Genomic DNA, 26160 nt, shown 5'->3' on the forward strand with positions numbered 1-26160 from the left:
CTGCCAGTCCCTCCAGTCAGTCACGTTGAAACAACATCTCCATGAAACTTGTATACAACCCCAAGATAATACTGCAGAAGAATTGGGAAAAAAAACCCCAACCAACAAACAAACGTAAAACCCCAGACTCGACAGTCAATGTATTAACTCCCATTTCAAACAGAAGACTAAACAGCAACGAACACAAAGCAAGTGGGAAAGGGGAGGCAAAATAGGAGGAAAAGGCTATTCTCACTGCTGGAGTGCCACATTTAAATTACAGTGGTTTTCTAAAACCTGATAGCTTGGCTAAACTAAAAATTCAGCCAGGAAGGATCCCAGCTGTGCTTGACGGTGCTAAATCAATGGGCACAACTCTCTGCATTTCTGCAGCCTCTAAGGACAAACACCAACTAGAGCTCCTTGCAGTTACTGAACTCGTAATCCTAAACCAAAAGGGATCCCCTTTCTTGCTTTGGCTGTAGTTAACAGTAGGACAGCAGCACAAATGTGGAAGTCTAGGTTGCCAGCTAACATAAGAGCAAGACAATGAAGAGTCAAAGTATAAGCTATTGTGCATCCTTTTTAAAAAAATGTTAACTCATTTTCACTTTGCTGCTTTACTGTTCAACAACAATTGCCAAGCTTTCCAGTGATTTATTCCCACCACACTAAGATCCAGGTTCTGCTTTGAAATACATACAGAAATACGTGTATTAACAAACCCAACCAAACAATAGAAACCCCCCACCCTTTAGACCAAGACCTGAGCTAGCTTTAAGAATAAAGCTCAGTGTGTCTCCAGCGCTAGAAGCACCTGAGGCTGCTGTGCTTTGACAGGGAGGGAGAGAGAGAGAGGGCTTGTAAGGAGAGATGCAAGGCTTCCACCCACCCTGTGGCTACCCACAACCCAAACCAGGAACAGTCAGAGTAAAGAAGAAGGGAATGATTTTGCCTCGAATTTAATTTGCTTTAATTAGTTCTAACTAGTCTTCCCTCCCACCTCAGGGTTTTTACTTTTCTTTTTTTGTTTTTTGAGACATCTATGTTAGCTTATGGTAAGATGCTACTTAGAAATGTAATGCAGACATGCCAGGGAACACACGAGGCTAAAAGAATGTTTTTTTCTGAACACGTGAGTTGTGTTTATACACATGCAAGGATACAAAGAGAAAAATAACTGTTTTCAGGAAAGAAAAACCCGTCAGAATTAGATCAAATACTATAAACATGGTTTATATAAATGCATTACATTGACTACTAGGGTCACTGGGCCAGTTAAACTAACTCAAACTCACAAGGAGAGGCACTAAAAACACCACATGGAAATTTTTACAGTATATGGAATATTTTGAAATGCAGAGTTACACATCGTATTCGAGCCAAGTGGCAAATCAAGATCTAGACCACTACCAGTCAAGTATTTCCTTCTATTACTTATTTATATTTTAGCAGCAGAATGACAGTGTTTTCAAACCTGAAGAAAAATGCTGCCCCTTTTCCAAATGTACATTCAGAATGGTGCTATACTAAAGAAGGGCTTAACCTTTGGGAAATTAAAGCAGCATCCAACCCTGAAGTCACCCAGATCCAAAAATGGGCTGCAGGCAGAAGTTAAGAGAAATGACAGGGATTACACCCACTAATGCACCAGGCTCTAACCTTGTGCCAAAATTTGTACACTGGGTTTTAGATGTTTTCGTTTGCAGGCAAACTATTAAACTAAACTGATTAGTCAGATGAAGTGATCAAATGCAGAACTTGACAATACCACTTCGTGTAGCAATGCTATTTAAATTCACCGCCATCTATTAAAGGCATTTACGTACTCAGAGGGGCCCAAACAATATCATTTCAATTATACAGTTTTTGGAACAAATACCCAAGTATTTACAGACCTGAAAAGGAATCATTTAGCTGCACAGAACTGTCCTCACAACGTATGGGATATGTTGGTTTTGGTATTTGTTTGAAGCCCCAAGTCAAAATTAAGAAAGAGTACCAAGTTTAACAAGAATGGTTTCTCGGCTGTTTTTGATGACACTTTCAAGAACCATTAGGCAAAAAAGGTATTTAAAAACAACAGCTAAGTGATAGACTGTGAAAATGGCAAAAAATACACTCCAAACAATTTGTATTGCGAGAAAGAAAAAGCACACAACACCCGATACAAACATCCAGAGTACTAGCAGTAGACAGACAGCTGCAGAACATGGCGCCATGTTCTAACACGTTCTAAAAACCATCATACATTATCTGTACAACACACAGTCACACAGGAAATATTCTGGCATAGTCAGTATGAAATACAATGCATTACTAGGCACAAATACCAAGATTCCCATGAGAACTGTGCAAATGATGGCATGACTCAGTTTTTACTATGTTGAATCAAGGACATGCTATTTACAACATATTTACTGGAAAATATATTAAGCTAATGTTTGGAAAATTAATACAAGGCTACATTGTTTAGAATGAAGTGCAGTGTGTAGGAAAAAGCCTGAGATTGTGTTTTTACATACTGCTTTTGGTGTTCCGCTCACTGGCGCAGTTCGACTTCTAGAAGAAGAAATAAAGGTGATCAGAACTTCAAATAAAGCACTTGTACCCGACATCGAGCAGTGAAAGCATGTTGTAAAACCACAACATCAGAAACATTATCTTCTCATAGTCTAGTGAATATGGAAATTTATTCATATACATAAACTCTTCTCTCTTTTGATAACACTCAGTGCCACTAATAAAGCTACCCAAAATCCCATTTCTACTTTGTCACAAATTCCTCTAAGACTTACAGATCTAGAACACAACAGTGCAAGAGGAAGTCCTCGGATATTTTGTCTCTGCTGCATTAAGTATCTAAAATATGAAGTCTGTAGTACAGCTTTGTGTTCTTAAATAATCGAGCATCAACATCTGAAGGTAACTTTAGCCAAGCTGTATGCCCCTAGTCTTACAAATAGGCACCAGAGAGAGCACTTCAGTTTCTAAGAAAGAACAGGGATAGTCGAGACCCTTTGAAGTGCAAGTTTACTTAAGGGTAAAAAATCAGTCCTCTGACAAAGAAATAACAACAATGTCAGCAGCATAGTCTTTAGAACAGTGTTTCTTTGTGGAAGCCCAAGCACTGTGTTCAGACATTGACCATACTTAGCCATGAAAGTGCCAAAATACTACATGTGTTACATATGCTATGTTAACTAAGAATAGTAGTAGAAATGTCACCTGAAAGAAGTTCCTAGGATTTTGTGTGATTTAGGAGCCCTGTGGGGAAAAAAAAAAAAAAGGTCTTAATTGCCAGAATTTGCTTTAAGATAATCTTGAACATGCTACAATATCTTAGGAAATATTTATTGTGTTTGAAAACCTGCTGAGATTCCACATACTCATTGATCTGTATCTGCAGGCTGCTCATCATGAATCAGACATTCAACCACTGATGTAGTTAACAAACAATTCAGACATCATCCAAAGTGTCCCATGAGCAGAGGCAATTCCGAGGCTGCTGTGGAACTGAGGCACAAATAGAAAGGCTCATGCTTCCTGCCACTACTACAACAGCACCAGGCTCGCAGCTACAGCCATATACCTCCTGAAGACAAGGAAGCATGAAGAAATACTTTAGATGGCCACACATGGGTTTCTTCATCCACTGAACCTGAAGAACATACTACAAGGGGAGTAACGCACTTTGAAGGCCTCTCCACCATTTCAGCACACATTCATCATTCCCAAACACTAACCACTCTACCAGCTGTTTCTGCAATGCTTCCAGCTGAAGGAATAGAAAGTTGATCTGCCTGGTTAATTTTCAATGTTAGAACAGCGGTGCCATTCTTTCCTTATCCCCACATCCAGCTATTTATTTGACCTTTGATGCTTGCAGCACCTATCCTCTCATTTTAGGGCAGCATTACAATAGCAAGAGAGGGCGCCATCCAACCAGAAACAGAGGATGCACTGACGAGGCAGCACTAAGCATACGTATTTCAATTAATCCCCCAAACAAGGCCGTGTTTATAAGCACCACGCTGTGGCGTCCGGAATTACTAGCGAGTGCCTGAAAGCAGTGCAACAACCATGGCACTAATATGCCCAGAGTTTACATGCAGAGCCACATAACTTCAGGGGTTTTTGCTTGCAAATGCTTCGTGGACACCAGGATGCTGCTGTACTGTTTCTTCCAGACACACTGTAACTCATCAGTCTACTTTATTTCTTGAGAACCCACGTTACAAAGACGTGGCAAAACCACAAGCTAGTAACAGCTACTCATTGTGGTGGAGACGCATATCTTTAAGGCGGCTGCAAAACATGACCATTCAAACAATGCTAATGTAGCTGATACAGAACTGGACTGTATGAATACAGAAATGACAGCCATAATCCTGCAGTCACGATTGCATTTGCATAGCTGTAATTGTAATCAATATACCCCATTCTCTGTCCTCCGTAAATCTTAGGAACACAGAATTAAACCCTGGAGCAGAGATATCAGCTTAGGGGAAAAGCAGGCTTAGACAGACAGCTAGTAACATTTGGGAAGGTCCTAAACTGCTTACGCAGTTTCAGGTTTGGAAAGGATTCACTGTTCCTTCATCGTACTCGCACAAAAGGCAGTACACTTTAGGATATTGTTCTTTTTCTCTGCCTGAAACGGGCATTGTCTTTAGGAAACTAAGAGGAATCACTTATGAATGCCACTTCTTGTCTGCGTGGTTCATCAGCAGGCAACCTTGGTCTTTCCTCTCTAGCTAGTATGCAAAAACCCCAGATTTGGGGCAAAAGAAAACCTGCCATATCCTACCCCCTGCTCCTCCAAATGCCAGAAATAGTCAAACACTCAGAATCAGACTCTTCTGAGATGGCAACAAATTCGAAGTTTACACTACAATGCATATCTCCCTCTACTATAAAAGCAATAAAAGCAAACACACAGAATGAGGAATCTCTCCACCGAGAGGAAACGGGGTCTACAACTTGGCCCTCAGAACAACCAACTCCAAGAACAAACACAAAAGAATCATCGCACAAGTTACCAATGTTGGAGTTCGAACCCCGTGACCCAGCAGGCCCAAAAATGTAAGTCTACTTTGGGACAGATGCATTAAAATCTACCCCACGACAACAAAACTTAACAGCAGCTTTAACAAGAAAGAGCCCATCTGAATGTGCTTTATGGATACTTACAGAACACAGGTTTTGCTGGTAGCTTTAACTCCTCCCGCAGGGATTCTTCTAACGATTACTGAGGAGTTCTTAGGAATCAGGGCCCGATCATCGGTGTATTCTGAAAACAACATAAAACCAGAAAAAAACAGGAGTCAATTCCTAAGAATGTGTATTAATCTGCAATTATATAGCACTTCAGAGAATCCCTTTAGGGATACAGAAGCAAAACTTTATACGTAACATCACGCTGTTACCGTCTCAACACACTAACGGTACATTTCAAGAAATCTTCAGGTTTGATAATCAAACACAAGCAGCAAAATCTTTTCCAGTTTTTTACAATAGTTTGAACGCCAACAGCGAAATAGTCTCAAAGGTCACGAAAGGAGAGCCTGCTAATGCACGAGGTTCTTTCCTGACCTAGCTTAAGTTGCTTTTGCTTCCATTAGGCTACAAAACCAATAGATCTTTGGAGAAAACCAAAGCACAGCAAAGTCTCACCTGCATAAACCAGACTCTAAAGTCTGACTAGCTTGCCCCGCAACAAAACAGGCACTTAGCTAAAGCATGAAAACTCTGCGCCAGCGCTTTTGTGGCTGTTGACTAAAACCGATACACCTACACTGCTAGTGCTCCAGACTGACAGAACAGAGAAGAGAGTCTGCCATCGCTGCCTATTTCTTGGAGCTTAATCCATCAACAACCACACTTCTCAGCTGCTCAGTGCTTTCCATTGAAATGGAAACGAAACTGGCAGGGCTAGAGGATTCTTTCTGGTCCAGATCACAAACCACTGGATGAAGACCAGTTCAGAGCCCCATTTTTGGGTTTCTAGCATTTTTTTTGTATTTTCCCTGATAAGCAGAATAGCACATTCTCCAAGTGCTTGGAGTCAGAATGTTACAGGGCAGGAAAGAGTACTCAAGAGACCTGAGTTCTGGAGTCTGCAGTCCTTCCACTATATTGTGAGAACATCTAGTATAAAAAACAGGTCAAGAAATTCAGATCAAATTCAAAGGAGGCAAGTTTAAATGCCTCATTCCTGAGTACAGGCTTTTTGAAGGGAACTCTGCCTTTCTAGAATGTGTCTCTAGAGTAAGCGTGGAAGAGGACACACAACCCCCCACCTTTTAAAATGGGTCCTAACCATCCATTTTGCTTTCCCAGCATCTTAAAAAGAGTCCATCAGAAAATTTTTTTCCACTGATACTTAAAATCCTGTTTACTTTTAGCTTGTATTAGCATTGCTTCTATGACTAGATTTCCATTATGAAAAGTAACAGTTACTGAACTGTAAAAGCTTAGAGGAGTACTCAGAAAAATCTGAACAAGTAGGCCATCTTCACTCAAGGTCCACTTGGTTCTTTCCAAGATCACGTCAGCGTTGAGTCAGTCACAGATTATGTTATAAAAACCCAATACTTCATGACCACATGTAAGAATTCCAAACATCCCATTTAGGCAGAATATCCGGGCCTAGTTTGTTCCTTTATCTTCCGAAGGTGAGTTTAAGCATCTACATCTGATTAATAACAACTGAAATTCATGGTTACCCATCTAAACCAAAAATTTGACATAGACATAGATGACACTGAAATGTATTCTCCAGCTTTAGCTCTGAAAACCCCTGGGGGATTTTTGCGTTTTCACAAGGAAAACACCCTTACCCCTTCCTTCAGTAAGCACCTGTGTCTCTAATATAGCAAGCGTAAGATTTTATGCTCATTTTACAAAGGTCAAAGTGCAACACAACCTGCCTAGAGGAGGATCTTGTCGCTGTTAAACAAGAGTGATGCTCTTTAAAGCAGGAAAGATACTCCTGCTTGAACTTCGCCTTCAGGCAACGCCACATTTAGCAGAACCTAGTGAAGCAGATACTTTGTCTTCACTGTCTTCGGATTACATATGAAAACAAAGCAACACACTTTGTAAAATGGCTATTATGGATATTAGAGTAACGCTTTGTGGGGGAACATATTTATGAGCATAAATTTTTCTTCTGAAATGTTGCGTTCTGTTCCTCACCTGCTATAACAGAACCCACGTGCTTGGCCTATTTCAAAATTCCTCTAGTGATAATAATTGGGCTCCTTCAAAGTTTATTACCATCCAGCATTCTGGTTTTAAGGCTCTGTTTGACACAGACCCAACTACTACAGGAGTGACGTCAGCCAGTCAGCCATTCAGCCTGCTAGCATTTGTGAAGCTGGAGGTACGTTAGCAACTGATGACAAAATTCAGAGACCCTTCTGCAGCAAAGCCCTTAAAGCAAATTAAACACTGTTCAAAAGGTCTTGACCATTTTCTTCAATACTACTAGAAAAATTCAAGCCTTGTGAAATGTCTCTCTGCCTACGCATGTCATGCAATGCAATGGCATCCCTAAGACCCCTAACATCGTGCCCTTAAGTCTCTTCACAGACATTCTCCTGAAATAGTTTCAATACCTGTAGATACACAGCGAGCTTTAAGTCCAATCACTTGAAAGGCCAGGGCTGAAGTTACAGTTACCGCAGCGTACATATTTTTCTGTTTAAGTTTTAATACATCAAAGAGGAAGAGGAAAAAAACCACTAGTCCACATTTCAAAGAAAGGCTGTTGTAAGAGTGTCAGAGAACCACAGGAAAAAAAAAAAGAACTTTAAGGACTGAAAACACTTTATAAGTCTTTTTCTTTCTGAAAAGTCACAACCCAGAGTCTTTAATCACATTTAAACTTACCAAGATGGCAGATTACCAAACTGAAATGTCATACCAAAACCATTATCACCTCTGAGAAAGAAGCACCATTTATTAGATTTAAAAGAATTTATGACTGCTCTAAGAACATTTCTTACGTATATTCACCGTAAATGTTCTGCCATAAAACCTCAGTATTGCCCTGATGTGGTTAGCATGTAGTACCAGGAAAAAAAAATCACAGTTAGAAATGGATGACACAACGATGTTCAATAGCATCACTTTCAGCTTACTCTGTTTTTATAAGATATCCTCCCACATTTCCTTATCATTTTACCTAGAGGAATTCCAGGAAACCAAAACTTTGGTAAGCACTACATGTCGCACGTCAACCACGTCTCCTTCTACGCCTAGCTCCGTGTCTAAAACACAGATCTGAAGGTAGCTGTCGGAAGAGCAACTACAAAAGAACAGCTCTGTGAGGCCCCCAACACAAGTCACAGCTACCGATCGTGGCCGAATCGCATTACCGCTTCCCATCCCGCTTCAGCCCCGGCGCCGCTTGCCCTCCTGGTCCCCCGCACGCCGGCGGGATGGGCCCCAGGCTGACTCCCCCCCTGGCTGCCCCCACGCACCTTCTTTGCTCTGGGCGTTGGTGATCTGCAGGTCGCAGTTGGCCGCCTTCAGCTTCTTGCGGCCCATGATCTGGCGCTTGAGGTCGCACAGGGAGATGTGGAGGCCGTTGAAGGTGACCGTGGCATAGTTCAGCTGGGAGGAGAACTTATAATGGACACACGACATGGTCGGGGCCAGGCGGTGCCTGCTCTGCGATGGTGTCTACCACGGCAGACCGTGTCACGACCTCTGTGCTGGCGGCTTGAGGAAGGGCCCACTGAGGGGGTCGGGGAAAGCAGCACCCCCTGAGGTCGAGCTCCTCCTCGCAGCCCAGGCGGGCGTCAGGCAACGGGGAGAGGCCTCTGCAGCCCCGGCTCAGACCCACTCCCTCTCTCGCACACAGCACTTCCAGGCCCAACCGCTCGCTGTGGCGACTCAGGCGCCCCTGCCTCAACATTCCGCAGAGGGGTTTCCCTTGCCTCAACATTCCGCAGAGGGGTTTCCCTTGCCTCAACATTCCGCAGAGGGGTTTCTGGGCCTCAACATTCCGCAGAGGGGTTTCCCTTGCCTCAACATTCCGCAGAGGGGTTTCCCCTGCCTCAACATTCCGCAGAGGGGTTTCCCTTGCCTCAACATTCCGCAGAGGGGTTTCCGCTGCCTCAACATTCCGCAGAGGGGTTTCCCCTGCCTCAACATTCCGCAGAGGGGTTTCCCCTGCCTCAACATTCCGCAGAGGGGTTTCCCTTGCCTCAACATTCCGCAGAGGGGTTTCCCCTGCCTCAACATTCCGCAGAGGGGTTTCCCTTGCCTCAACATTCCGCAGAGGGGTTTCCCTTGCCTCAACATTCCGCAGAGGGGTTTCCCTTGCCTCAACATTCCGCAGAGGGGTTTCTGGGCCGACAACTGTTGCGCACGCACAACAGCCCCCCGCACCCAGTGCATTTTGACAACAGGCCCGTGTCACGTGAGCGCGGCGGCTCCGCCATCTTCTTCCGAAGTCTGAGCGCCCCATAGGGGAGGGCCGTTACCAGTCCATGTCACCGCCCGTCAGCCCCGGGCCTGTCACTGCCCCCGGCTGCTCGTGTCCCTGCTGCCCCCCGGCCCATCACCGCCTGGTGTCCTGTCACCCCCAGGCCTCTCACCGCCCGCTGTCCCTCCTGTCACCCCAGGCTGGCACCACCCGCTGTCCCCTCCTCTCAGCAGCCAGGCAGGGCAAGGCAGCCTGGGGAGATGCAGCGGCCTTTTCCTGGGGCCCTCGGCTAACGAGGACGAGCTTCCACGACAGCTTAGTTTAGATCTTTCAATGCCTTTTGGGTTTCCTAAGTCAGGAAAGCCTTTTGATTTCAGTGCTGTCCTCTATATCCAAGGGAGAGTTGGTTTTGCTCTTTGTGTCTGTTTGTTTTTCCTGTTCGTAGTGGTTTGGAAGCCCAGGTTTTAATAGGGTAGCATTGCTTAAAAGCCAGTGGTGGAATATGGATTATACATATTCGTTCCATAATCCAGCCATAGCCACAGTCCAGCTACAGCAGCAGAAGCAAATAAGCCCGACTGTTGCATATGCCCTAAAAGCCCATCCTCTTCCAGAAATCAACTCCCCTGGGTATCTGTCCCATTGAATTCTCAGTGGTACAAGGACGGGCATCTACGTTAGGAATTTTCACTGAAGAAAGGAAGGATACCACCCTGCTGCCAAGAAGGGTTTGTCGCTAGTCTGAAAGGAGACCCCTGGGTCTATCTACTGCTGTCTACAAGAAAAAGTGTTACAGCCCTCTGATAGCATGTGGCACTAAGTTCCACCTGTCTGTAACAGCTTTTATCCCACAGTTAGGGGTTGCAGAACTAGAAAGAGCTATTGCAAATGTGTCAAGGGAATTAGAAAAAGCCATTACTGAAAGCACAGCTAGTATTACAGCCCTACGGGAAGAAATCAAATTCTTATCACAAATGGTAATATAGAATCCATTAGCCCTAGACCACTTTTTAGAAGTACAGGACAGAGTATGTGCATCATTGAATAACAGCTGCTGGGGTCTTATGTAAATCACGCCCAGAAAAGTGAAACTGATAGAAGCAAGTGTCTCTAGTGATCTCCTTGCCCATCCACCTGTGGTCACATCTACCTGGCTGGCTGTGCCTCCTCATCCCATGCCCACCTCTAGCAAATGAAGGTGGGGTGTTGCATGGGAACATTTTACAGTCAATGTTCAAAGCGTTCCTGAGTTAGGACTGAGAAAGAAATGAACCTGTGTGGCATCAGGTGCTTGTTAACGTCATCACACTTAGCAAAAGCCTTCCTAGAAGATGGTCTCTCCTGGAAGTCCCTCTGCAACCACGCTGAAATTGAGATGCAAGAATAAACTCATTACCGTTGCTGCACACTTACCATCTCCCAGGGGAAAGTCACTGAGCGTGGAAGGCCATAGCAGGAATCAAGTGTCCTGGAGGTTTAGTAGGGCCTGCTGAGGGCTTCTCATAAATGAGTGGTTTAGGCCGCTTAAAGAATCACCATCAAGGGTATTGGGAAAAGCGATTTTAATAGAAGTTTATAAAAATGCGACTCAACAGAATTCGATGGCAAGGTTCACTCTACTACTTACTAAAACATACAAAGGGAAATCAAATGAGAATCAACTCAGAATGATTTATACAGAGGGAGAGAGCGGAGAAACAAAGGGGTAAAGAATAAGGAAGACCCTCCCATTGAGTCACAAGGTTCAGAATGGACTCCCTTGCTTTCTAAACTTCTCAAAGAGGAGATTAGCTGCCGCTGAACCCAGACTCATTCCAAGGCTTGGTCAACGCTTTCTCTCTAAAGGAAAAGAGAAGGTACAAGGGATGAAGAGTTCCTCCCGTTGAGTCACGAGGGTCGGAATTGACCCCCTTGCTTTCTAAGCTCCTTCTCAGAGAGCAGTCTAGGTGCGGCTAGGTGTAATCCTAGTCCCAGACTTGGTCAATGCGTTTCATCTAAGGATTATGTGTATTTAGCAGCAATTTGAGGTTCATTCACTGTTTGAGGTAAATTATAAGATTTAGGCAGCACTTAATCAAGGATTAATTTTAGGATTTACAAAGCGAGCTAATCACAACAATAGCCTGAAGCGAGCTAATCACAACAATAGCCTGATTACAGATTGATCCACGCACGCACGCACACAGACATAAAGCTATAGATACATATACAAAGGTATACCTGTTAAAAATTCCCCTCGAGTTCCGTGAAATATTCACTTCAAATGTCTCAGTATTTCTCAGGGGGCCAGGGTTGAGCCTCCAGGAGGGGAGGGTTTCAGCCCAGGTTTCGTCGCCAGCTTTCGGTGGCAGTCCTCCAAATTTCACAAACTGGAGAGTTTGCGAACTCTGAGAGGCGTCCCACTTGGAGGGAGATGCTGGTCGCAGCCCGCTGCGGTCCAGGAGAGCTCAAAGGGCCTCCCTTGGGACCGCTGTTTGTAGGTTTGCAAGATGATTGGCTTTAGTCATTAGTAAAATGATGGCATTTCGGTAACCGTGGTGTCGTTCCACTTGGGTTACGATCCTGATAAGGAGTGCTCCAGGGCTGTTAGGGAATGACAGATCATCCCATGCTAACACTAATGCCAAAGCTGAACCCCTCACCAGATGCCTGAAGCCTAAACCCTCACCCAACTCCCTAATCCTGTCCCTCACCCTCCCTCATCTTCAACCCCTCTCCTAAGCCTAACTGATGTTTCCCAGGATCTAGAAGCAGGGCAGGGATTGTGAGGTTCTGAAGGGAAAGGCCAGGGAGATGAGATGAGAGGTTAGGCAAGAGGAAGGTGCAGGCATAGGTGACATTGCCGGAGAGTAGGTTGTGATGTCATTTCTGCCGGAGGAAGCTGGCTGGTGAGGAGCAGCATTGTGAGGATGCTTGTGAGCGACATCAAAGAGAGAGATGGGACAACGGGGTAGGCCAAAGGAGAGGCATGTGAGAGGGACAGCACTTGCTTGTTGTCTGTGAGGTCCCTACCCCTCAAACGCTAGCCTTAACGGCAGCCCTCACCTCTAGCCTTAATGGCAGCCCTCACATCTAGCCCTAACCCAACCCCTCAACCCACAAAGCTAGTCAGTGCTCAAATCAATTACAAGAAGCTCTAAGCAGAATCACAAACCCTCACGCTGAGCCTCACCCTGATCCCTAACCCTAAAAGGGGAGCTCTCAGCCCTAGCCCTGCCCTGAGCACAAAGCCCAAAGCAGAAACTCTCCCCAGATGCCCGAACCCAAGCTGCTGACATAAACCCCTAACCCCTAAGCCCTAGCACCCTCCCTCGAAGCCCCTAACCTTCCACCTGTCCTCCATGGCACTGCAGATGCCATTCCGCGTGCAAATACCAAGAGAGAGAGCACTGCAGGCGAACACACTATCGCAGAAGGAGATACCCCTGGAGGTGCAGATGTCGATGCAGATACCTTTGCAGATGGATGATCCATTCCTAGTAACATTGCAGATGCAGGTGCCACTGCAGCACAGGAGGCTTTCCTGGGCCCTGTGCACTTTCTAAGGTGCACTTTTATAAGGCGACCTGGAGGACGCATCCATCATCAGGTCTGTTGATGTCATCAAATGGGGAGGAGCATTCCTGTGCCTTAAGGATGCCATTCAGAGAAGCCCTGCTGGGTGGGAGGGATGTCTTGCCACAAACCTCCTGAAATTCCACAAGAACTAGCACTGGGTCCTGCACCTGGGCCAGACCGGCCCCCTCCAGTGATATGGGCTGGGGATCATCTGACCGGGATGCAGTTCTGTGGAACATACCCTGATGCTCCTGGGCGACAGAAGACAAAACACCTTCCAGCAGTGTGCCCTGGTAGCAAAGAAGTGTCCTGGGCTGTATGAACGGGGGCCTCACCCAAAGATGGAGGGAAGCGATTATCTCCCCCTACTCGTCACTCATTAGACCACATGCACAATACGGGGTCAATTTTTGGGCTCCTGGTACAAGAAAGATGTTAATAAGTGGGAGCAAGATCAGCAGAGGGCCATGAAGATGCTCGGGGCCTGGAGCACTTCCCTGCAAGGAGATGCTGCAGGACAGGGCATTTTCATTCTCTAGAATGGGAGGGCTTTGGGACCCTGCCAGCAGCCTGGCCAGTCCCTAGGCAGAGGTTTTCAGGAAAATGGATCCAAATTCATCCCTGTGGTGCTTGGCTTGAGGAAAACAGACAATAGTCTAGACGATGTTGAAATATGAAAGCTTCAGGCTAGAGGTAAGGAAAACCTTCTTCCCCTTTGGAGCAGCCCAGCATTGAAGCAGGTTGCCCAGAGGGGCTGTACCATCTTCATCCTGCCATATTGCCAATTCCTTTCTGGATAGCTAGCTTTTATAAGGCAACCTGGAGGACGCAACCATCATCCTGTCTGTTGGATTCTTTCTCCTTAATGGTCAGTGTTTTGGGGACTTGCCTGTGGCATTTAGCCCATGGCAAGAGGTCACGCAGAGCAGCTGTGTTTCTGGCCCCACCCTGGAGAGAAGCCACCTGTGTGCACTGAAAAGGGGGGGTGCCGAGACAGGCTGTGTCCCTGGGGGCAAGCCTGTGCCTGCGGGATGCTCGGCCATGGGGTGAGAGCATGTAGGGAAGGGCTGGACTGCTTTCCCGGGGCAGTGTTTAGGTTCGGTCAGGTGAAACGGTGCTGTCAGAGCTCTCTGCCTTGCTTATGCTGTTGATCTCGGTGCTCTCCTCTCGTCCTTGTCTTGCAATGTTTTGGCTGAGGCATAGACATGAAATGGAGGGAGCTGATCGTCCTCACTCACGCACATGCCCTCTCCCTGCAGCTGAAGGTGACCAGACAAGGTCTTTGCGGGGGGTGTTGTTTTATTAGTCTCATATCAGAGGTATTAGAGGAATTGTGTAGAGGGAATGTCGGAGTCCAAAAGTGGGAGCAGGTGCCTGGGGCTTGATCAGCGTCACCTGGAAGGGGAAAAGTGAGGAAAAAATAGGGTGACCGTGGTGCCTAGTTCTTAAGAAGACTTGTCTTCAGAGAAGGCCGTCTGGCATAACAAGTTGATGTAGGTGCATTTGCCCAGAGCTGAGCTGGCACTGGAACTGGCTCCAAGTCCAGAGTCCTTCTAGCTCCAGCCAGACTTTGCTAGATGCCCCTGCCCTCCCAGTTGATCCCCAGTGCATAAGAAAGGTCTGCTCTTGGGTCTGCTTGTCCCTTCTGCGGCGGTGTGTCCTCCTGAAGAGCTTGTGATGTGTGAGCGCCTATCAGCATTGAATGGCTCAGCTAGGGGAGATGCAAAGATGGGGGTTTTGGCCTCCCTCTGCTCGGCTTTGGGCCAAGGCCAGGGAGCAGGCCTGCTGTCCTGTGTTTTGTCACTCCAGTAAGGTGGTCTTGAGTTCTCAGAAGCCCCGTCGGAAGGGGGAGATGCTTAAGGGTTGGTTGTTGCAAAGCGGAGGAGGAGAGGTGGGCAGGCTGCCTTACCTTTCCCGGGTGGTAGTCTGCTGGCCCCGGCTTCACTGTTTTGTCGCCTCCGAGTCTACTGTTGGTTCCCATCGTGTACACGGGAGCCCTTTTTTTGTAGACGTCCAGTTCCACCTTGGGGAATGCAGCAGGACCTGGCGTCTGTAAGAGAGGCAGGGAGGTTGTTGGGTACAGAAGGCGGGTGTTGATTCTTGCTGGGTGCCCACACGGGCTGTGCTACTTGAGCTGGCTGGCCAGAGAAGTGGTGTGAGAGGCACGGAGCGATTGTAACAAGGGAACCTCCATTTAACCTGCCAAGAGGCAGATTTCCCAGAGGAGGAGGGAGATTCCCATTAGTGCCGATGAGCTTTGCCCCACCAAAACTGTTAGTGTTAGGAAACGAGGGACCGCAGGTGTCGGCAGAGCCTCCCCTTTCCCGCTGTTAAGAGCAGGAGAGCCAGGGGACCCAAGGCTTCTTGGGTTTTGCTGCTGGTGCAGGGAAGTGCGCGTTAAGAGAGGCTGCAGCAGGCGCTGGAGCCCTTCTAACCTGAGCTTCAGCTGCTGACGCGAGAGAGCAGAGAAGCATAGCTCACCTTGGAGAGGTCTTCAGCAAAGCCATTGTGCTTACTCTTCCCTTTCATGGAGTAGCACGGGCTGGCGTGGGTGTAGGCTGTGTTGGGTCCCACCAGCCGAGGCAGGGTGTAGGTGCCAGGACCTGGAAGGGGAATGGGAAGAACGCCTGTGTGAGTCCTGCGGGGAGAGCAGCAGCGCTGGGGTGGGAGAGGAGCAGCCTGTCAAGGCTGCTGCCAGGAGCAGGAAGGATGTTTTGCCCCTCCTCCCAATGTATTCGTCTTCGGTCACACATGGCGTGTGTTGGCAGCTCCAAGCCTGAGTTGCCGCTTCTTCTATGGGATGAGAGAAGTTGGTGGTGTGGAATAATTGCTGGAGGTAACTTAGGAATTAGATTTATATTCGCATTTTACGGAAAGGCACTATTCACTAATCTAGCCGTGAGAGTTCTCACTGAACGCCATAAATCCCTTAAGTGTGGCCATGCTAGGTCATGGAACACGACTGGACTGAACGTGCATGGTGTTACGAGTGCATCTGTAATCATGAGAGTTCAATACATTGAACGTGACCGGACTTGTAACACAGAGCATTGGGCATCACTCAGAATCTAAGCCTCGCCGCCCCCAGCCCCTCTGATATCTGAGGACAAGCTGGAACGCAAGGGGGTTTATTTTCTGCCAAATTGCCTTGCCCTTTAGCGCAACAGGTGGTCTGGGACATCAAGCAAGCTTGTCAAGAGGCCGTTGCGTCCTGCTGTGCAGGCTTTTCCCTAGGCCTGTTGAATAAGCTGTCCAGCAGATTTTCCTGGGAGGACACGCAGGCTGCAAGTGTGTGTATTTCCCCAAGTTCCCCTACCTGGAGTTTGGTCGGTTTTGACAGCCTTGTGCCGGAAGGCCATGGACTGTGCCGGCGCGCATTTGTAGAGGTGTTTGTTGGCCTTGTCGGTGGAGTAGTCGCCTAGGGCAGAGGAGAAATGGAGAAAAGCAGTGAAGCTGAGCTCTTTTCCTCAAGCCAAAGAGGAAGGGTCAGGTGGAGGTCTCAGCCTTGTTTGCTTTCTGTCTGGAAACCTCTGAAGCTCCTTCAGGGCGTGAGCTGATGGTTTTGTACCCCGGTAGCACAGGGCAAAAGGAAGGCGTGCTTGTCTTGCCTGAAAGAAGTGCTGGAGAAATGGTACTCACTCGGTCCAGGGGTGACCTCGGTCTTTATCTTGGGAAGTCCGCACATGTGATGTGCTGGAGCCACGTACTTCCCGTTCCTGGTGATGGAGGGCTGGACGTAGTACCGAGGACCCGGAGAACAGCTGTCTGCGACGGGACGTTTGGCCCCTTGAAACGTGTACGCAGGCGCTTTGGTTTTGCTGGGATTGTGAGCCAGGTAACCTAGGAAGAAAAGCCTGTGAAAGGACACCTGCCTGCAACTGCCTATTTAAAGCTAGTTTCTAAGTGGAGGAGTCGGAGTTGCCGGCCTCAAGAAAGTCCCTTCCTGTGTGACTTTTTCCTCCAAGGAGGATACCAGCAGGCCAATACAATGGTACAATGACCTCCAGCAAGAACAATGTAGGCACCGTGCAATTAATCAGCATATCTCCAAAATGCTATTGTTATGAAGTAGTAAACCCCAAAACAGTTGCTAAGTTAACTTAAAGCAAACGTAAAGATCGCTTCTGTGACATTTTGCTTTCCCAGCGCCCTGATGGAAAAGAAAATGAAACTTTACTGCTATGACAGAGGAGGAGAAGAAGAAAGTGAAGGAGAAGAAGCAGAGAAGTTGAAAAAGAAGGAGAAGAAGAACAGGAAGAGAAGATGAAGTACAAGAGGAGAAGATGAAGGAGGAGAAGAAGAGAAGGAGGAGAAGCAGAAAAAGAGGAAGAGGAGGAGGAGGAGAAGAAGAGAAGAAGAAAAGGGTGAAGTGGGAGCAACAAGTTTGTGGCAAAGATACAGAACAAGCTTCCTCCTGTGCACTCAGGCGTTAAGGGGCTGCTAAGGCCACCTCTGGGCTTTGCAGAGCCAGGCAGCTCTTCTCCGGGGCTTTCCCATGAGCAGCCTGAGCTTCCTCTGGCAGGCCTGTGTCCTTGCTGCAGCTGAGATCATGGAGGATTGGAGCAAAGGGGAATGGGGCAGTGGCTACTTGTCCCCTGGAGGTAGTGGATGTGGCGCTCCCCCCTTGTATGGTGGTTTTACCTGTGGTCCCGGGGATTGAGTACTTGGGTCCTGGGCTGGTAAACTGGGCCATGATGGGGCCGCGTGGGCGATGAGGTCTCCAGGTGCCCACCCAGGCTCCGTCCATCTTGGAGGTGGCTACAAAGCCTATGGCAAGAGCAGGAGAGTTGTTGAGGGGCTTCTCTGACAGAGGCCCGGTGTGAAACCTCCCCGGGAGGAGCAGCGACGCGTCACCTTTCTCAGCCTTGGCCATCGGACTGGGTGCGGACGAGCTCGTTGGCTGCTGCAGCTCTCGGTCGCAGAGCACAGTGAGGGTGAGGGCAGGCAGCGATCGGGCAGGAGAGGTTGTGCTGTCAGCTGCCAGGTGGCCTTGGGAAGAGGCCTTCACTCATCATGGGGACGCACTGTGACATCATACAGGCTCCTGGCGCCTGGCATACGTGCTGTTGCGTGATACGGCTGATCAGGAGCTGGGGTTGTCCAGCTTGCAGGGCTAGACCTTCATGAGGTCTGCATGGCAGAAACATGCAAGGAGGGAAAAACTGATGTGATTTGTGCATTTCATCTAGCAGCCTTAGACTGTTGGGCTCACGTAATAGCATGAATGTGCATTTGAGCACCTGGAATTTTCTATTTCATGTCTTATTTTCCAGATGTCCCTGAATCTACCTTTTTTTCTTGGGGAGGGCAAATTGGGCCTGATGTTAGTAAGAGGAAATTGCTGCTGGCAGCTCTCAGTTACCAAGGCTGAGGAATACCTCTGCAGTGCCACTTTTAGGAGGTTGTCCTTGGAAACACAGGCACGAGAGGCCTTTCCCAAGGTGCAGAAGAAACCGTGCAGACTTGTGTGTACTTTCTTGGTTATGCAAGGAAAGCTAGATGCCAGCCACAGATCAGGAGCGTTTTCACATTTCTCCCCAGGAAGTCACATGTCCTATATTACATGGGTTTCTCATAGGAATAAAAATTGTGAGAGGGCACAGAAGGGTTTCTGTACTGGGCCTGGCTGGGATGCAGGTAATTTTTTTCCTCGCAGCCTGCATGATGCTGTCTTGAGTATTGAGGGTGAATAGGGAATGGGAATCAATGAGAAATGCAGGAATGAAGGGATGTCTTGCAGCTGTGCTGGACAGCGTGGAACTGTTTGAGGAAGATGTCAGCAAATGGGATGATCTGGAAGAAAAAAAATGTGAAAACTTTCCTAAGGAAGAAGTCTTTTTCTCAGAGTAATGTTCTTGGAGCTCGTCAGCTTGGCCCCGTTTCCACCCTTTTTGTTTGTCCACTTGTCTAATTCTGTACTGCCAACAGTTCAGATAGTACAGAATCATAGAATCACAGAATCATTTAGGTTGGAGAAGACCTTTAAGATCATCCAGTCTAATGGCAAATAAACACTGCCATGTCCACCACTAAGCCATGTCCCTAAGTGCCACATCTACACCTCTTTTAAATACCTCCAGGTACCACTTCCCTGGGCAGCCTGTTCCAGTGCTTGATAACCCTTTCAGTGAAGAAGTTTTTCCTAACATGCAATCTAAACCTCCCCTGGCACAACTTGAGGCCGTTTCCTCTCGTCCTATCACTTGTTACCTGGGAAAAGAGACCGACACCCATCTGGCTACAACCTCCTTTCAGGTAGTTGTAGAGAGTGATAAGGTCTCCCCTGAGCCTCCTTTGCTTCAGACTAAAGGACTGCAGTTCCCTCAGCCGCTCCTCGTAGAACTTGCTCTCCAGACCCTTCACCAGCTTCGTTGCCCTTCTTTGGACTCACTCTAGCACCTCAGTGCCTGCCTTGGAGCGAGTGGCCCAGAGCTAATCACAGTATTCGAGGTGCGGCCTCACCAGTGCCGAGTATACAAAGGTACAATCATTTCCCTAGTCTTGCTGGCCCCACTGTTTCTGATACAAGCCAGGATGTCATTGGCCTTCTTGGCCACCTGGGCACGCTGCTGGCTCATAATCAGCTGGCTGTTGATCAACACCCCTAAGTCCTCTTCCACCAGGCAGCTTTCCAGCCACTCTTCCCCAAGCCTGTAGCGTTGCATGGGGTCGTTGTGACACGAGTGCAGGACCTGGCACTCAGCCTTGTTGAACCTCATACGATTGGCCTCGGCCCATCGATCCAGCCTGTCCAGATCCCTCTGCAGAGCCTTCCCACCCTCAAGCAGATCAACACTCCCGCCCAACTTGGTGTCGTCTGCAAACCTACTGACGGTGCATGCGATCCCCTCATCCAGATCACTGATAAAGATATTAAACAGAACTGGCCCCAATACTGAGCCCTGGAGAACACCACTTGTAACCGGCCATCCACTGGAGATAACTCCATTCCCCACAAGCCTTTGGGCCCGGCCATCCAGCCAGCTTTTTACCCAGTAAAGAGTATGGCTGTCCAAGCCATGAGCAGCCAGGAGGAGAAGGAGGGAAAAACAAGAGGCCACAGGAAGGAAGAGAAGGAGGAAGGCAAAGGAGGCTACGGGAGGAAAAGGGAGAAGGAGAAAGAGGAGGAACAAACAGAGGCTACAGGAAGGAAGAGAAGGAGGAGGCAAAGGAGGCTACAGGAGGAAAAGGGAGAAGGAGAAGGAGGAGGCAACAGGAGGCCACAGGAGGAGAAGGCAAAAGAATGCAAAACGAGCAACAAGAGGTGGTTTCAACATGAGGAAACAGCAGGAGGATGAGGAGGCAAAAGGAGGCAATAGGAGGAAGGGGAGGAGGAGGAAACAGGAGGCAACAGGAGGCAAAAGGAGGAGGAGGAAGAAGAGGAAAAAAGAGGCAACAGGAAGAAACAAGAGGAGGAAGAAGAGGAGGAGCAGGAAATGGGAAGCAAAAGGAGGGAACAGGAGGAGGAGGCAAAAGGAGGCAATAGGAGGAGAGGTTACAGGAGGCAATAGGTAGCAAAAGGAGGACACAGAGGAAGGAAGAGGATGAGGCAACAGGAGGTAACAGGAGGCAACTGGAGGAGGAGGAGGATGAGGAAGCAACAGAAGGCAACAGGAGGCAGCTATAGGTAACAGAAGGAGGAGGAGGGAACAGGACGAGGAAGAAGAGGAGGCAACAGGAGGAGGAGGAAACAGGAGGCAAAGGAGAAGGAGCAGGAGGAGGAAAGAGGAGGCAAAAGGAGAAGGTAGAGGAGGATGTAACAGGACGCAGGTGGAGGCAGTAGGAGGACAAGGAAAAGGAGGCAAGAGGAGGCAGTAGGAGACAACATGAGGAGTGGGAGGAAGAGGAAACAGGAGGCAACAGGTGCCAACATGAGGAGGAAGAGGAGGAGGAGGAGGAGGAGGAGGAGGAGGAGGAGGAGGAGGAGGAGGGAACAGGAAGCAACATGTGGCAACAAGAGGAGGAGGCAAGAGGAGGCCACAATAAGAAGGAGGCAAAAGAACGCAAGAGAAGAGGAAGGGACCAGGAGACAAAAGATGGAGGAAGAGGCAACAGAAGGCAAGCAGAGGAGGTGGGAAGAGGAGAGAAGAGGAGGCGAGGGGAGGCAAGAGAAGGCAACAGGATGCAAAAGGTAGAGGAGTCCACAAGAAGAAACAAGAGGAAGGAGGCTACAGGAGAAGAAGGGTGGCGATGAGGAGGAAGCAATAGGAGGAGGAAGAAACATGAGGCAACAGGAGAAAATAGGATGAGGAGTAGGAGGAGGCAACAGGAGGCAAGAGGAAGCAACAAGAGGAAAGAGGAGGAGGAGGAAGAGGAGGCAGTAGGAGGCCACAGGAGAAGGCAACAGGATACAACAGGAGGACAAAGGAGGAGAAGGAGGATTCAGCACAAGGAAACAGCAGAAGGAAGAGGGTGAGGAGGCAACAGGAGGAGGAGGAGGAAGAGTAGGAGAAGGAAACAGAAGGAAACCGGAGGCAACAGGAGGAGAAGGAGGAGGAGAAAAGAGGAGGCCACAGGAGGCAAAAGGAGGAAGAGGAGGAGGCAACAGGAGGCAATGGTAAGAGATGGGAGAAGAGGAGGAGGAGAAAGAAGAGGAGGCAACAGGAGAAAACAGGAGGAGGAGGAAGCGGTGACAGGAGGCAACAGGTAGCAAGATGAGGAGGAGGAAGAGGAGGCATAGACACAACAGGAAGTAACTGGAGGAGGAAGAAGAGGAGGACACAGGAGGCAAAATAAGGAAAGAGGAAGATGAGGAGGCAACAAGAGGCAACAGGAAGAGGAGGAGGGAGCAGAAGACAAATCATCCCCATATTCCCTCTATATTTTAAGCACATCAAAACTCAGGGATGGAGCACCTGCCATGTCTGGCTCTCTTCAGCAATTCAGAAAATCCAAGCCTAGTGCTGAAGTCGTTACTCACAGCAGTCCACATCACAACCGTCGCTCCTCTTGGCCACACAGGGGAAACCTGTGGATGACAGCGGATGTCAGGACGCACTCCAGAAAGAGACGATCAGGGCAAGAAGATCCCCGTCACCTAATCGCAAAGAAATAATTCTAGCTCAATGAAATGACTACCCAAAACAAAACACACAGAACAGCATCCGCCATCAGAATTATTTCAGCGGTAGTTTTAACTGCTGCAGAGCTGCAGGCTGACGACCTTACCATCACTGTCACAGGGCCCCAGTTATCAGGAGGTACAAAGGCCCTTTTGAGAGAGTCCAATGCATGTCACCTTCTCTGAAGAGGACCTGCTGCTTACCTGTTGCCAGCATTAGCAGCAGAGCCCTCCGGCTCTCCAGCCCACACTTTCCCACCTTGTATGCAGCAGCGACCAGCTTTCAGCTGCTACTTTAACAGCTCTTGGCCGCGCTCCTTTTCTGTCTCCCTTCCTACCATATCAGTCAGGGTGGGATTCTTGTCATTCTAGACTGGGCCCAGCTTCTCAGTAGGAGGACTACACTGCTGTCCCATTGCTTGCCTGTTTTAGCATACGGAAAAGAAATTACAATTAGCAAACAGGAACTCTACTCATGGCCCATATCTATCTCGTCTACAGCCCACAGCTCTGAAGGTATAGAACAGCCTATACTTATATCCTGTATTACAGGGCATTTTGAGAAACAAGGGTTAAAAGTAAGAAAGAAAAGTGTAGAGAAGATACTTTGTAACAACTGCACCCGGTACTTAGACATATTAGAGATAAAGACTGTCTGCACTGACTCTCTGTGATAAAGATTGTCTTCACTGACTCTCTGCTAAATAGCAATAATGATTAGCACAAGGACGAATCGTAGAAATGTAGAAAAGACTGCCAAAATAGTGCCCTAGAGTTAACTTGTCTCATTATAATCTCATTCTAATGCTAAGGAACACACCTCCCAGCTAGAGAAGCCCCAACCCAATTTAGCCCCCTACTCTCTGAGCATATGTGGTGAATTAAAAGAGAACTGTAACTTTAAGATGAAGTAAGAAAAGTATTAACCAAGAGTTAATTAAGGGGTAGAACCAGGAGGCGTAACTAACTTTGTTAACTGTTGATTTTAACTCATGATTTTAACCCGGTGTGCATGTTAGGAGGAGAAATCCCCTTGCACCCGGCGCTGCAATAAACCAATGTCAGCTTTATAACTCTGTGTGAGTTGTGAAGTTTGTTTCTGCGTGTGACCTGCCAGGACAGACTGGGCCCTGTCCCAGTCCGAACTGGATGCCCTGGCCCCCTCCAAGGACAGACTGGGATCATTCCCAGTCCAAAATGGATCACCTGGCCCCCTCCCTGGACAGACTGGGATCATTCCCAGTCCAAACTGGATCCAATGGCCTCCTCCCAGTATGGACTGGGATCATTCCCAGTCCAAACTGGATCCCCTGGCCACCTCCCAGTACAGACTGGGATCATTACCAGTCCAAACAGGATCCCCTGCCCCACCCCCAGTATGGACTGGAACCATTCCCAGTCCAAACTGGATCCAATGGCCTCCTCCCAGTATGGACTGGAATCATTCCCAGTCCAAACTGGATCCCCTGGCCACCTCCCAGTACAGACTGGGATCATTACCAGTCCAAACAGGATCCCCTGCCCCACCCCCAGTATGGACTGGAACCATTCCCAGTCCAAACTGGATCCAATGGCCTCCTCCCAGTATGGACTGGAATCATTCCCAGTCCAAACTGGATCCCCTGGCCACCTCCCAGTACAGACTGGGATCATTACCAGTCCAAACAGGATCCCCTGCCCCACCCCCAGTATGGACTGGAATAATTCCCAGTCCAAAGTGGATCCTCTACACCCCCCTCCCAGGACAGACTGGGATCATTCCCAGTCCAAACTGGATCCCCTGGTCCCCTCCCAGGACAGACTGGGATCATTCCCAGTCCAAGCAGGATCCCCTGGCCCCTCCCAGTACAGACTGGGATCATTCCCAGTCCAAACTGGATCCCCTGTCCCCCTCCCAGGACAGACTGGGATCATTCCCAGTCCAAACTGGATCCCCTGCCCCCCTCCCAGGACAGACACAGATCATTCCCAGTCCAAAATGGATCCCCTGGCCCCCTCCCAGGACAGACTGGGAGCATCCCCAGTCCAAACTGGATCACCTGGCCCCCTCCCAGGACAGACTGGGATGATTCCCAGTCCAGATTGGATCCCCCGGCCCTTTCCCAGACAGACTGGGATCATTCCGAGTCCAAACTGGATCCCCTGTCCCCCTCCCAGTAGAGACTGGGATCATTCCCAGTCCAAACTGGGATCATTCCCAGTCCAAACTGGATCCCCTGGCCCCCTCCCAGGACAGACTGGGATCATTCCCAGTCCAAACTGGATCCCCTGGCCCCCTCCCAGGACAGACTGGGATCATTCCCAGTCCAAAATGGATCCCCTTGCCCCCTCCCAGGACAGACTGGGATCATTCCCAGTCCAAACTGGATCCCCTGGCGCCCTCCCAGGACAGACTGGGATCGTTCCCAGTCCAAACTGGATCCTCTGGCGCCCTCCCAGGACAGACCGGGATCGTTCCCAGTCCAAACTGGATCCCCCGGCCCTTTCCCAGGACAGACTGGGATCATTCCCAGTCCAAATTGGATCCCTTCGCCCCCTCCCAGGACAGACTGGGATCATTCCGAGTCCGAACTGGATCCCTTGGCCCCCTCACAGGGCAGACTGGGCCCTGTCCCAGTCCAAACTGGATCCCTTGGCCCCCTCCCAGGACAGACCGCGATCATTCCCAGTCCAAAGTGGATACACTGGCTTTTTCCCTGTATGGACTGGAATCATTCCCAGTCCAAAAGGGATCCCCTGGCCCCCTACCAGGACAGACTGGGCCCTGCCCCATTCCAGATTGGATGTCCTTGCCTCCTCCCAGGACAGACTGGGCCCTGTCCCAGTCCAAACTGGATCCCCTGTCCCCCTCCCAGGACAGACCGGGATCATTCCCAGTCCAAACTGGATCCCCTGTCCCCCTCCCAGGACAGACTGGGATCATTCCCAGTCTAAATTGGATCCCCTTGCCCCCTCCCAGGACAGACTGGGCTTATTCAAAGTCCAAACTGGATGCCCTGGCCCCCTCCCAGGACAGACTGGGCCCTGTCCCAGTCCAAACTGGATCCCCTGTCCCACGCCCAGGACAGACTGGGATCATTCCCAGTCCAAACTGGATCCCCCGGCTCTTTCCCAGGACAGACTGGGAGCATCCCCAGTCCAAACTGGATCCCCTGGCCCTCTACCAGGACAGACTGGGAGCATCCCCAGTCCAAACTGGATCCCCTGGCCCCCTCCCAGGACAGACTGGGAGCATCCCCAGTCCAAACTGGATCCCCTGGCCCCCTCCCAGTACAGACTGGGATGATTCCCAGTCCAAATTGGATCCCCCGGCCCTTTCCCAGACAGACTGGGATCATTCCCAGTCCAAACTGGATCCCCTGGCCCCCTCCCAGACAGACTGGGCCCTGTCCCAGTCCAAACTGGATCCCCTGGCCCACTCCCAGGACAGACTGGGATCATTCCCAGTCCAAATTGGATCCCCCGGCTCTTTCCCAGGACAGACTGGGAGCATCCCCAGTCCAAACTGGATCCCCTGGCCCCCTCCCAGGACAGACTGGGATCATTCCCAGTCCAAACTGGATCCCCTGGGCCCCTCCCAGGACAGACTGGGATGATTCCCAGTCCAGATTGGATCCCCCGGGCCTTTCCCAGACAGACTGGGATCATTCCCAGTCCAAACTGGATCCCCTGTCCCCCTCCCAGTAGAGACTGGGATCATTCCCAGTCCAAACTGGATCCCCTGGCCCCCTCCCAGGACAGACTGGGATCATTCCCAGTCCAAACTGGATCCCCTGGCCCCCTCCCAGGACAGACTGGGATCATTCCCAGTCCAAAATGGATCCCCTTGCCCCCTCCCAGGACAGACTGGGATCATTCCCAGTCCAAACTGCATCCCCTGGCGCCCTCCTAGGACAGACTGGGATCATTCCCAGTCCAAACTGGATCCCCCGGCCCTTTCCCAGGACAGACTGGGATCATTCCCAGTCCAAATTGGATCCCTTCGCCCCCTCCCAGGACAGACTGGGCCCTGTCCCAGTCCAAACTGGATCCCTTGGCCCCCTCCAGGGACAGACCGCGATCATTTCCAGTCCAAAGTGGATACACTGGCTTTTTCCCTGTATGGACTGGAATCATTCCCAGT

The 26160-nt window shown here is 49.2% G+C and overlaps 1 protein-coding gene across 1 annotated transcript; it reads right to left on the minus strand.

Moving 5' to 3' along the window:
* Positions 1-14284: 14284 nt before the first annotated feature.
* Positions 14285-17723, minus strand: LOC132321068 (outer dense fiber protein 3-like). Its single transcript, XM_059834660.1, has 6 exons — positions 17618-17723; positions 16616-16816; positions 16293-16394; positions 15458-15579; positions 14886-15026; positions 14285-14371 (listed from the first exon to the last, which is right to left on the minus strand). Exons 1-6 carry the CDS (start codon positions 17721-17723, stop codon positions 14285-14287), a joined length of 759 nt encoding a protein of 252 aa, XP_059690643.1.
* Between the last annotated feature and the right edge of the window lie 8437 nt (positions 17724-26160).

The sequence above is a fragment of the Gavia stellata genome, unplaced genomic scaffold (assembly GCF_030936135.1).
Source record: "Gavia stellata isolate bGavSte3 unplaced genomic scaffold, bGavSte3.hap2 HAP2_SCAFFOLD_62, whole genome shotgun sequence".
NCBI classification, from domain to species: Eukaryota; Metazoa; Chordata; class Aves; order Gaviiformes; family Gaviidae; genus Gavia; species Gavia stellata.